Source organism: Haliaeetus leucocephalus, unplaced genomic scaffold, assembly GCF_000737465.1.
Source record: "Haliaeetus leucocephalus isolate CR32 unplaced genomic scaffold, Haliaeetus_leucocephalus-4.0 Scaffold1014, whole genome shotgun sequence".
Classification (NCBI taxonomy): Eukaryota; Metazoa; Chordata; class Aves; order Accipitriformes; family Accipitridae; genus Haliaeetus; species Haliaeetus leucocephalus.
In genome coordinates this window covers 2,358,181-2,372,397 of record NW_010973450.1, presented here as the reverse complement: position 1 = coordinate 2,372,397, position 14,217 = coordinate 2,358,181, and the positions used below count along the sequence as shown (strand labels likewise).

The 14,217-nt window shown below is 36.8% G+C and overlaps 1 protein-coding gene across 1 annotated transcript in view; it reads right to left on the bottom strand.

Annotated features, from left to right (window-relative positions):
- RSRC1 (arginine/serine-rich coiled-coil 1) overlaps window positions 1-14,217 on the bottom strand; it is a 171,298-nt gene that overhangs the window by 139,019 nt on the left and 18,062 nt on the right. Inside the window, exon 3 of the mRNA XM_010584955.1 lies at window positions 1,209-1,379. Coding sequence (XP_010583257.1) covers window positions 1,209-1,379 — 171 coding nt within the window. The remainder of the gene's footprint in view (window positions 1-1,208; window positions 1,380-14,217) is intronic.

Here is a 14,217-nt window from a genome sequence, read left to right as displayed (position 1 = left end):
AAAAAAAAAAACAAAAAACCAAGCCAATAATTTTGGCTGGAACATCCAGGCTTCTCCTCAAGTCTTCTAGAAGTACCAAAATATATTTGAACTTCAGGTAAATGGGTAAAAGGCACCTTGTTTGTGACTTATCAAACCTACTGCAAACATCTCAGGACCTCTGTTTACATTCAACACTACTGATTGCTGAAAACGTCCACAAGAAGAAGACACAAATATCCCACATGGTTTAGTAAAATGAGGAAAGTGTCCCTTAAAATGAGTGGAAGATGCCACTCAAAGTTCCCAGCAGTCTAAGTAATGTACTGCAAATAAGAAAAAAACATGCAAATAGCTAATCCTGAATATTTACATAATCAATGCTATAACCATGGACAAGTAGGTGAGACAATAAGTCTGACAGACCCAATAACTAATATCATCAAGCCATAAAACCGGGGAGGTAATTGTGAGATACCTCCATGAACGTGGGTGGAGGATGCTACTCTAGAAATTCCCATTTAGCACTTCAGTGGGAATCCCCCAAAGGGAAGTTCACTAAGTGACACACCAGTGTCGTCTTTTTTGAAACCAATCACAAACAGGGAAAAGATAAATATCACAGTGAAGGCTGCAGGAGATCAAGATGTATAAAGCAAAGGTAATTACACAAATTGTTGATCTTGTTTTTACAGATTTCAGGAAAGGCAATCCAAGTCATTTCAAGCAGAAATTACATTGACAGCAGGTTTTGAAAGGCAGTCCATCATTCACCCATAGCAAGTGCTTCTGCTGACACTGTACTTTGAGCCACAACTGAAGCCCAGTAGGAACTTCTGACAAGGTAGAAGGCAGGCAGGGGGGAACATTGAAAACCATCTTTTTGTAGGAAATAGTAATTGTACTTTCAAATACTCCTCATTTTTTCTTTAAATTGTGGTTATTATGTATTGGAAAAACATTTATATTAACCAATTGAAGAAAGCTATTTAGCACATTTGCAAATCAAAGGGAAAAAAGACTTGTAAATTAAACCATCATTTAGTTTGAAATGTTGTCACATTCCAGAATTTTAAAATACTAAGAAACTATTCAAAGATTTTAATTAATTTCCACTTAGTTTATATAAAATATCATGTACTATAAAGCAAACTGATTACAAAAAAGCAAAACGACACTAAATTGTTCCCTGTTTTTATTATAGTTATATTTTTTGTCATTTCACTTACCCATGCTTCGCGCCATATATCTCCTTTTCTTTTCCTTTGCCCTTCTCTTTTATTTTTTCTTTCTCTCTGCCTTTACGTCGCTCTCTTTCACGAGACCCGCTATGAGTTCTCCTATGACTGGATCTTTCACTACTTCGACTATAAGAACGTTGACGAGGTCTTGATCGTGATCTACACAAAATCCATAGTATTAAAATGTAGCAGTCATACATTTTTCACTGTCACTGTATGTTAGATGTTATACAGTCACACTATTTTAAACACATTTTCAAATGATTTAGCAATTTAATACTTTTAAACAAAAACCTGCCAATTTACCGAAAGAAAAGTGAAAAAGAAAGCATTGCTTCTACTCTGAAGGAAGAATGCAGAACAAATTAAACCACACTACATAGTATTCACCCATTAACAAAGTAATCTGGTATTACCAAAGTAACCTTTGGAGCTACTGAAGAAGGAAAGGAAGGAATTTTTTTTTTCTTGAGCATTAAACTTTAAATTCTTATGTTCTGATCAATTTAGCTTGTATTTACATATTAAATACATTATTACTACTAATGATGATGTTCCAATAAAACCCAGAAAAAAAAAAATAGAAGTGACATGTCGAAACCCCCATCTTTAGCCTGCAGAGCTGACACTTGCACGCAGCTTCTCAATATCAAATTCAGATTTGAAACACACTTTGCAGAAAACCTATAAGTAGGCCAACCCTACCAGCCCAATAATGCAGGAAACTGCATACAGGTGCAAGGGTTTGTGCACATATTTCGTTCTTGGTTACAAGTTCCTACAAGGCTAGAGGATACTCTGTTCTCAATCATGTCATCATTCCTCTGTAATAAATGTATGAAAAAAGATCAAGAAGTAGTACAATATGACCATTTCTATACATATCCAAAAAATCCTTTTCATTATTCCTGAATTTCTTTTAGATTATTTTCTAAATTTTAATTTATCATGAATCAATACCTCTTTTCTATGGTAGATGAGTAGCTATAGACAATGAATATTTAAGAAAACAGCAATTCAAGTTTGCTTAAGTTTCTATTACAACGTACATCTTCATAAAAGTTCTGATGGCACCTCACTGAAAACTTTCATTAAGTACTGAGAGGGCTGGGGGGGGAATGGCATTTTTTAAAACAGTATAAAAAGATTTATTTAGCACCTCTTGGAGTGCAAAACTCCAAAGGCCTTTAAAAGCAAAATCACATACAAAAGATCACTCAATTTAAAAGGCAACAACTGTTTAATAAAACTCAACAATAGAATAAGCAAAAGAAAATACTACATCCAGATGAAGCTATAAATTACATTTCGGAAGAATGTTGTTATTGAGTCTGGAATTTGTCCAGCATACTGGGTTAACATACCTATTCTTGCCATTGAGCCTTTCAGACTAGCACTAGAGGTCAGAACCTCAGTTTTACGTTTCATTCAGCAGATGGCATCTCTTGCAACACAATATCTCCTATTATCGGTCACACTATTAGCACTAATACAATAGATCAAATTACCTCTTAAGTGGCATATTATGAACTATAGAACATTTTCTGTCTCAAAGTGGATTTTTATTATGTCATCACAAATTAAAAAGCATCCATTTATTCTTTAGTCCTCAGGTAGAGGAAGTTTTGACCCATAAGAGTATTCTGGATATTAGATCTATTTTTTGGCTGGCACAAAGACACTGGCTTTACAAGCATCACAATGAGGCAGGCACAGATTTACAGACCACTGCCCTACGGACATTCACTATTCAAAGGTAACCATGATTTCTGAGAACTCTGCAGGTAAGATGCAAAGTCAGAAACAGTAAAAAAACACAAACAAACAAACAAACAGCCCTGTAGCAACCCAAATCACCTTCACTTGATGCAAGGCCTCTTCTTACTTAAGGGTGTAGTCCTTCAAACAGAAATAACTGAGGAATCTAAAATATTTATTGCTAGAGAGCTTACTTTCTCAGCTCAAATTTGAACTTGATTTCACATCTACCTTTCACAGGTGCAAATTCAGTTCAGATTAGCTGGATGCTCAAATCCCAGATTTCTGTTCGCTCACATGTCTAAGTAGAACAAATGGCAGGTATAATTTATATACAGAAAACCACCTTTTAAAAATTAAAAGTAGACTTGCTGCATCAAATTTGTAATAATGTCCTTATAACAGCATTGACAAGCTGATTAACATTTTCTTTACAGAAGCTGTCACTGTTCTGTCATTTGCAATCTTTTGCACCCATAAAATTCGTTAGCCTCAAGTGATCCCTAATCATTGTTTATCCTTTGGGTTTTACAATTATAGAAAAGAGCTGATACAGCTTGTGTTCCCTGTCCCAGTCACGCAGGTGAGGCAGGCAGATGACTATCGACGGGATATTACAGTGAAGATCTTAACAAAAATGTTAAGTTCTAGTCCACAGAAGCCATCTCTGCAGGACACATTAGTTCAGTCAATCCTTCAATTATCAGAACAGTTGATCTGGGCTGTAGATCAGCCCAGAGCACAGATGCAGACAATCCAGAATTGGCTTCATGCAGAGACAACTTCAGTTTGGTCAGACTTGTTAGCTCAGATAACAAGTCAGCACAGGCAGAAGGGTCTCGGGGCAGTTCAGGTGTGAAGTCTGGCTGCCTCCATGGGCTGCCGACCCCCAGCCTAACCCAAACTGCCTGCGATGCCTTATTTTAGGGGTTCTATAGAGGGAACAGTGCAGAAAAAAAGTTGCAAAGTAGATCTAGTGTATTCTGCGGCACCTGAATCAACTCGCTCCCTCTCCTAGACATTTGCTCTCCGGTAGCCGAGATGTACGCAGGGTTTCTTTGCTCGGTACAGGACAGAGCAGCCAAGACGGGAGCGCAGAGGGATGCGGACAGGCACACCCTAACACAGCCACTGATGTAGCACCACGTAAACACCAGCCACGCTGACCTGGGATGGATCCGCACCGAGACGTAGCCTGACCTCCTCCAAAGATGAGTCTTCCTGGGTCTTCCATCATTGTACAAAGTTTTTTGCAAATATTTAATTTTTCATTATTTTCCCTTCATGCTCCAGAGCTACAGCCTTCCCAAATAAAACCAACTCTACCTTCTAAGTTCATTGTATTTACTTACACTGATTACAAACAGCATTTATAAAGCACAGATAAAGCAACATAACTCCAAAAATACAGAAAGATGTACTAAACCCCGTTGTGAACAGGGGTAAAGCAAGTAAGGAAAACTGAGGCAAAGAAAAAAGGAACAGTCTAACATTATTGCTCCCTTCAATTCCTGAATGCTAGTGAAACTTAGATTCTGTTAATCATTTTTAAATTAGGGTAACTACTGTGTTTCTAATGTTGTACAGCAACGATTACTTTTGAAAAAGCTTATCTTGTATTAATCTTTCTCCTTCGCAATGCATCCACAGTCACAGTAACAGAAGACTATTAGAAAAACCACAACACGTAGTTTTGTTAAGAAATTTAACAAATTAACAAATTTAAGCTGAGTCTCAACTCTTGTTTAAGACTTCTGCTAGTCTGAAAAGAAAAAAAACCTTAGGGACTTCTCACACAAGTAAACAGGCATGAAAATTTTAAAATATAACTGCATAACTATCTAAGTAGCAGCTTAGCATATTATGAGTTAAGATGCATCATGTAGTTTTACCACATTTTGATGAAACAAAGGAAGCACAGAGAATAAAAGACAACTGACATAAGATGGCAAAAATAACAATCTTTGCAGTATAATTCTCTAGAACAATTTCATCTTACAGGATAACATAAGTTCTGCCAGCATTACTTCTAAAACTGAAGCAGAATTAACAGGAAGCCAGCAATAAACCATGTGAGAACTGCTGAGCTTAAGCAGGTAAGACCACTGTCATCTTGATCTCTGCTAGCGTGTGCACTCTTAAGAGAGCTCTCAGTTTCTATGAAGTGCCATAGGAAATGATGATTTGCTATGATTGAAGCAAAAGCCATATTTATACTGATATACTGAGTGAACGCTGCATCACTTCCAGAATCCATGAAACTGCACCTCTTTAGGCCATGAAAATGGACAAGCACTGAAATGTATAGGGACTCTGCAGTGCCAGTCTCACAGGGACAAGGGGGAACTGCAAAACATCTAGGAAATAAAAAGGCAATGGGTTTTGCCTACAAACAGGTTTTCCCTGCATTCGTCAAAAAACAAAATATGAGCTAAGGCTTCTTTCTCCCCAAACTGAAAAGCTTAAGGAAAGGACTGATGAAAAGAATAAGCAAAGAAGAAACTCACTTTATCTTTTAAAAAAAGGCATGAGATGTAATCTTCGGGGGGGCGGGGAGGTCAAGCATTTTAAACAGAACAAAAATGAGACTATTGATTCAACAAAGTTAAGAAAACTTAAATAAATGAAGCTAAAGAGATTAGATGCATAGCAAGAAGGAAGCAAAAGGTATGCAACCCCGTATAGCGAGAAGCCCAAACTACATATGCAGAAAGCAAAGAAATTAAACAAAAACATTTAAAAAACACAAAGAAAGAAAAGCAGTTTCAGTTCCCATATATTCCCTGCAGACCAAAGGCCACCAATTTTTTCTGTGCACTGATACTGCCAATAGGCAAGGCCAATTTGCAAGCTCATACTGTATATATACCAGCCATGGAAAAGTTCTTAATCTGGCCCGTGGCAGCACATAACCTCACTGCTTACATAATCCAGAACTGTTTAAGTGTAAAATAATCATAGATTAGGTCCAGCCAAACTACTTCTATGCTTTTAGTCATATGACTATCAAAAGCCTGGTCTATTTATCCAGGCCTGGTCTCTACTTGGATAAAATTCCTGCAGAGAACAGTATCCTTCAAACCATTTCTACCCAAGAAATAGAGTTGAAACCCTTCTTTTTCACCTAAATCCTAAAAGCAAGGACCATCCCTTGTTACCATTACATCTAACATATACACACAAAAGGATGAATCCCTGAATTTTGGAAAAAAATAACATTTTAATACATTCTGATTAAACTAAAACTCTCCCACAAAGTATGCAAAAGGATGTGCTATGTTTGTTTACAGGCAGATGTTACACTTTTCCTGGGATTTATTGGTAAGTACTCCCAAAACAAACTGCCACCTAAATCTTCCCTCCTACACACAACTGTTCTAAGGCCCCCACCAATATTTAAAACCTGCCTAATTTCCTCCAGCTCTGAGGGAAGCTCCAATCTCTCTTACATCCCAGGCTAATTAAACCCACCTGTTAATACAGTTCAAGACTAATTCTGCAACACCAAACACAAGCTTCAACAAACCAGGTGACAAGAGGACTATTCAATGAAGCCAGGATTCCCCATTTAGCTTGGTCTTCCCTGAAACCACTGCGTAATAGTTAAGTGACTGTACAAACAGATACCATCCTGCAGACATCAGGATAGAATTAAGACAATATTTAAAAGCAAGTCTGGAATGTTGTAAGCTTTAAGTCTTTGATTTTGCAATCCAAATAGCTTTCTCTACTTAATTTCTATGCTGTTTCTTCCCCCCCTCTCTCTTCCTGTTAAAGAAAGAGGTAACATTCAATCTCTAACAGCCACTTTTCTGTGGCAACTGCAGAATTTGAACAATGAAACCTCAGAAATTTAGGTCATGCTTTGACAACTTCAGGTAAGGCTACTGACCTCCCTCTAGTACAACAAGGCTGCAGGTAATTAAAAAATTAAGATCAAAACCAACAAGAAAAGTGACCCTTCATATTGCCTAAAATCCTCTCCGTATTTAGTAGTGTCGTCCCCCAGCAGCGCAGGCAAGGTTCGCGGGGCAGAGCCTCTCGGTATCGGCAGACGAGCAAGGACTAACCTCAGACCAGAGGGCCATTATCAGCACCTTCACAGTGCCAGGCTTAAGCGCGCTGAAAAGCTGCACGTAATGCCACAGAACTTCATTTTACAGTGTGTTACCATTTTAATAAGACAGCTGTCTTTTTAGTTCACGTATAAGCCCCAAATCATAAAATACCTGTTTTAAGAACGCTTCATGCAAACTTCCATAAGGCCTATATTAAATCCAAAATAGGCTCTTGACAGTGGAAGATAATTTCATAAAGTGAAAATTCAAGTATACTAAATTTGCTACTCAGTGTGTAACAAGCTGCGGTACATTTCCATTTGTCGCACAAACGAATTCACCTGTGTGTCACTATGAATTACCATTGAAATATCTTGTGCTATATACCAAACAGGAAATAAAGACATAACTTTATGAAATGGAGCTATGAGAAGTCATCTGTGCCAAGAATTCATCAGTAAACAAAAACAAAAAGTCCACAGATCAAGCAGAGAATAAAGGTTTTCTATTTTACTACTGTTGAAGAATAAAAACAATCCCGATTATTGATATTAAAGCAAGCCCCAAAGTGTTCAAATTATAGAACTACTGGAGGGGGAAAGAAAAAAAAAATCATCGAGCTGGAGAGTAGACTGCCAGCATGCACACCCCCTTCCCCCCAAACCAACACACACAAAACACCCACCCACCATGCCAAAGGTTAAGTCATTTAGTCAAGTTCAAAGATCTTCAAAGAGTTCTTAGATCCAGATAAGCCCATATGTTACCAAAATTCTGTGAAAAGCTATTACTTTCCAATCTGCTTTTCATGTCTAAGTTACAGAACACACAGATGCTTGGCATCACTCAGTATCCCTAAATTCTCACACCAGATAATCAAGGCTCACCAATAACTTTCCTATCTAAAATCCTAAGAAATGTCTTTATTCCATCAACACTTAGTCCACTTGTAAAAATTGAAAGTATCCATAAAAGCCCATTCAGTTGCTGCACAATAAGTGTTAATTTGCTAATTTCTTCACAGGTAATCAATTAAAATGTAAAATATTGGATAAAATTAGTTGCACTAAATTTAACAGCTGCTCCATAAGCATAATTAGTTTCACAAGGGCCATATGTATTCTGAACAGAGACAGAGTTGAAACAAATAAGCAGATTTTAAAACAAGTTTGAGGAAATCTGCATTTAATTAGCAGGTGGGCACTACAACTGCATAATGTTTTTATACATTTATATTTATGAAGTGACAGAAGATCTAAAGGCTTTTTAAAATGGCGTTTACTGTTTGAATGGGAACTGTTTTGCTGCATGCTAAAGTGATTTAAATCCTTATAGCTCTGCTTTGAAAAAATCATAAATGGTGAAAGAAAACATGTGGAAAACTGTAAAACTAGAAAGAATTTGCGACAAAAAGCAGATACACATACCATAACCAAAAGGAAACTACACTTAATTAAATGTACACTACATCTGGAATATCAGCCTAATAAAATGTGAAACTATTAATTTTCATTGTTCTAAAGGAAATGAGGTCAGTGTCGTTTAGTATTTCCCCAATTATATTGCACTAAAGCATTGAACTGTATCTTATAGGTACAAGCTAATCTTTTCAAAACACTACAATTTGAAAACAGTCACTGAGGTAGACTTTTTTAAATGGAAAGAGGAATTAGAGCACAAAACCAAGACAGCTCAAACAGAGTAAAACAAGCGCTCCTTCAGTGAAGGTAAATTCTTGAAAAATAAGCTATTTTGTTGGCAAACAGCAACCACCACTCAAAGGAAAGTTTCTGAGATGTCGAGTTCTTCCCTGGCATTCTTCTAAGTATCTCTCAGCTGATACAATTCTTATTAGATTATTATGAGCTCAATAGCCACAAACAAACCCCAACAAATTCATGCCTCTAACACTTCAGCAATAAATCAAAAGTCTGGGAAACAACAACGAAACACAACTGCATTGCATCAAACCTGGATATTCATATTGGTAATAAAGACATAGTGCAAACACACAACTAATTGCAGCAGAATGACATGTTCTCTTTCAAAGCGTATTAAGAGCAAGTTTCTTGTTTAACTCAACTTCACTACCAGAAAAAAAAAAAAAAAAAAAAGTCATGGTACAAGTTCTTGGGGAAAATAAAGTAATTTCAAGCATCAATTGCTGTTGTTCAGAGTGTAGAAATTATTAATACTGTATATATATATTTTTAATGCAAATATGGCTACCGCTATAAAACATTTCCGGTCACTATTAGTTTGCAATTTTAAAATGCATGCATTTGAGGAAGTTAAATATAGATAATATGTATGATAACATCATTTCTTTGTTTATTGTTAAATATAAGGTACGTGAAGATGAAAGCAGGCAGAAGCAGAGTCAGCTTTTAAGTCTGAAATGAGACTGGTGCTAAGAGGAAAAAGAAGTTTCAAGCCAGCAGTTTAGACAGTTGGTAAGTGACAAAACAGAGGGATATTAAAGATACTAACAGTATCATCCATAGTGCCAGAGAAAACAAGATGAAATATAAACAATAACCGGAACAATCAAGAACCCTGTTCGCAGAACTGAGAAAATGGATTCACCAGATACAGGCATCAACTTGGTTCAGCAATAAACAATTCTCTGCCTATAAACTACATTAATTACATAATCAAACATTTGAGGAAATAATACCCAAAATTCCACTAAGCTGTAATTAAAAAAAAAAAAAAAAGTAGTTACTGAAAACTTGGCATGAACAGTACATAAATGCAGCCGGACACAAGAACACATAGAGAAGACACTAGAAGAAGCAAGTTTTGTTTATTCTCAAGCAGCCTGTCTGTTAGAAATCGCGCTCTCCAGACTACAACCTTCTGGTCTACCTCGCTTCCAAAGAAGACAGAAGTGCCTTCTTTGCCCCAACGCCTTGACTATCCTACAAAGAGTCTCCTTACAGTAGCTGAAAGACTCTAGATCCAGTGCTGACGACGACAGCGGATCTCTGGTTCAGCATGCCCATGTCACCACAAAGGTGTTGGAAAACCTACAGGAGATCAACAACTGGGTGAAAAAGAACTGGCTCCAGAAATACAGAAAGTTTCCTTAACTGAAGCTTTTGGGTCAGCAGTCCTTTGCTCAGAGACTCGCTTCTCGTGGAGTTCGGGCAGAACTCCTTGCCTGAGGAATGGGTGATAGAAGAGAAGCTGACTATGACCCTACCAGCTGCAGGAGCACTTTGACAAAAGCCTTCACGGAAAACTAAAACCAGAAAACAGACTTTACTAAATATTATCTGAAAACCAGAAATAGAAATCATAGATTAAACAGCTGCTATTCAAGCATGGAGATAAACCATTTGGTTTTGTTGATGTGCTTTTACAAAATGCCTAACAAAGCTAGTTACACTAACCTGTACGTAACTATAACTTGCTTCCTTCATCAAATGGCTCACTTGAGGGGCATTTCCTTGCATGCAGAAGTGTGATCTGCTTGAGAAGGCCAGACGCACATTACAGATACATTTGTAAGTATATAAACTAACTGCAGCGTTATTGGATACACATTATTTTTGCATTCGGCACAGAAAACTACACACGCTATTTTTCAACAGGCTTTTTTATGCAGAGGCAGGATTGTGGGAGCAGCTGTGGCCAAAGTGTAATGAAGTGTGTTGGCTGGGATTTGGGAAGGGAGAACAGCTGTGTGAACAGCTCCCACTGATCTACTGGAATTGCAAACTGTTCCACTCCATTAGTGATGGCAGGAGGGGATTCTCTCCCCACTTTATTCCTTCAGCTTACACAGAGGTCAGTAATTGCCCTAGATAGTACTGGTCCAAAGGAGCTGAGGATCTTCGGCCTCAATCTTTATCAGGGGGAAACATGCTGTATCATTCATTTCCCTTGTTAATCTGTGTGAAGACTCTGAACTGCCTCTCTTTGCTAAGATTTCGCCCCAAATTAGGACTGTCAGTTTAAGAACACATCTGATTTTACATGAAGTGAATTTCTTTCACATCTTTCTTTTCTTAGAGACTAACCCTACATTCGTGTAGCCATCTCATGACTGAGCAGAAAAAGCTAGAATTTCATTCTAATAATGCTTAGGTAATAAAATAACGAAGAAACAGAAGTTAGTACACTGTCCTGGCTATTAAATAAACTAAAAAAGCCACCCCTCTGATTCCCCATCCTTTCTCATTCAAGGCAGTTCTAGCAGTCTTCAAGTTCTAGACTTCAAGGGCATAAAAACCACATGCACCTACACAAATGTATGCAATACCCAGCTGCACAGATGCTATATATAAACATCCATATAAAATCAAAGTTAAGGTTGATGAGAGAAGTAATTATTATTCCAGTAATCCGTTAACAACAACAACAAAAAGCTCAAAGGAGTTGACAATATCCAGCTTGTCTTCTGCTCATACAAGAGTTTAAAAGTTATTCAACTGCAAGGTGAGGCAAAAGCAAAACAGTTGTTAGTTTGCCACACAAAGATAGCAGCAAGAAGGATTCCTTCCTCTCCTAACCAAATTCCAGAACTACCACTGCTTAGGTTGAAGAAAAAGCAACCAGAAGAAAAATGGGCTGAATGAAACTTCTGTTCCTTTAGATTGTATAATCCTGCAGGAACGACTTTTTACATCTTTTTTACATTCTAAAAAAAAAAAAAAAAAAAGGAAAACTTGAATTCTATATGAACAAATAAGGTAACATATTCTATTAGCAAGTAAATTCACCAGACTGTAATTAATTTATACATACACATGCAGTTATTCAAGTCTTGATGCAGCTGGAATCTATTTTAAAAAACAAGAGCCCAGCTTACTTTCAGGAGTCTCAATACATACACCAAATTATTTGTTTCTACATCATGCAGGCATTAGTGACTCTGCATCTGCAGGAAGATCTGGATGTATCACACAGTAACAAAAAAGGGTCTAATTCATTTTCCAGATGGAATCACTATCCAGGTAATTATTTGTTGTAAATTTGACAACACCTCCAATATTATGTTAAAAAGTTAAGGAACATAAATGAGAGATTTCAAGGTTGAATTTTTCACTTCCCTGGTGCCTCTGAGAAGTTCAGATTAGTTACAGGTGCTACTCTTCTGTCTCTCTGACAAGACCACTGTTTTATTTTTTGTGATTGTAAAATATCTAAGATTGAGCCCCCAGTCATGGTTGGAGCTTGAAGATGCTATAATATTTATGTATACTTATATCCACAAAGAGATATTAGACAGCTGAATGAAATTACCTAAACAGATGCTTGCAATCAACTTATACCATGGGATGCTAACTGTTCTCATAAACTGCAAAAAAACCAAAAAACCCAACCCAGACAATTACAGCACCATCACTGTCGACACAAGGCACTCAAACGAGTAAGAAGTGCTAGGATGGATCCAAAACTGAACCAACAGAAAAAAAAGAAAAAAAAAAAGTCAACATTTCTCATTCTTCAACACTGCAGCAAGTTGCAGTACCATCTAAAAGGCCCCAAAAAACTGATTAAAGACAAGATTAAAGCATCTGCTTGTCCTTAGAAACAAATACCTAATTCAAAAGACTGGAACTATCAAGACAGCCTTGATTCACATGATGAACAGAGGTCTCAAATGACGCTTTGGAAATAATACTTGGATGAAAAGCTGTGTGTCTACTTTTACTTGACTGGTAACAAATTAAACCATTACTCTGTGTTCACAATTAAGGAAAATGGAAACTTTTTGCTTTAATTCAGTGATAACTAGACATTTTAGGTTCAAATTTTGAGATGTAAAAAGTTTGAGGCATTCCACCTATACTTTTTACCACAATAGGTTTATGAAGCATAGAGAAAGCCTTTTAGAATACCATCCTGTTTTCCCAGATTAAAAAAACCTAAACCTTAACATATTTAATTAAAATAGCTGTAACTTGACTATAGGATCAAGTCTCTGAAAATTAAGTCATAAAAGGGCTTCAGAAACTCCCGAAACACACACATTAAAAAAAGGCAAAAACATATCATGCCATACTGTCAAAATCATTTGAAGACACAACATAAATAGTCCGTATATTTTATTACTATTTTCCAATACACATTCTATAAATGCAAAGACAATTTTTTCATTTTCATGCAAGTTGGACGCCTCTTACTCTAATATTTTCTATTTTACAAACACAAAGTAGATAGAGGAAAGCACAATCTTTTTTTATTATTCTCCTAGATGAATATTGAACAGCTTATTTGCTGGACACTGATGAAGAATGCATAGCTGACAGGCTTATCGGCCACAAAATCTGCTTCACTGGAAGTTATCACCTATAACCCTCTTGTGTCTTTCCCAAACCCAAACTCCAATGACTAAAAACTCCAAGGAAGCAGGGGGAAGAAACTCTGAAAATTTCACTTAGTATTCTAAAAAAAAGCATCTTCATCACAGAACCTGCAATTGTTACAGAAAGTATTATAAAATAAAACGTACCAAGAAGAGAAACAACAAAATCTGGATTGTTCTAAAAAAATACATAAAGTAACAAAACTACTTGATTATTATACCTCAAAATGTATTACGACTGCTCCGATCTATTGATGATACTGATCACAATCTAATTGATATTAGTCCCAGTTCAAATGGTAATAAAGATCAATTCCAATGTGATTTCTACATACCTATGCCTTTGTTTAAGATAAAAAAGATTCTTAGTTTTACCACGGAATTTTCTTATAAGCTTTGCTTTTTGTTTAAAACGTAAAAGAACAAAACCTCACAAAACCACAGCAAAAACATGAAATAATTACAGACCAGCATTGCATGGCCTTCTTGAATCTGCAAGAAGCCTGCAATGGCAGCTATTATGTACTACACTCACCTCAATTTTGAAACCTGAAGGCAAGAATTAGAATGTAAACTGTATTATTTCCATCACTGAGAATATTACCAAAATTATGCAGTTAAGCCAACTCCAAAAATAAAACACTACCTATTGTGGCCTTCAAAACCTCCAGCAATTCTCTTCCCAACAGCTACATCACAACCCCCAGAATATTAACACCACTGTGGGGAAGTTGGAGGGGAGGGAACTGGAACATAATGAGGTTTCAGAACTGAAAGGTGTAACATCTATTAAGCTAACGATGTACTAAGCAAGGAAAACTCTGCCACCTTCAAATGCCTCTTCAGTAGTCATTGATGTCCCCAT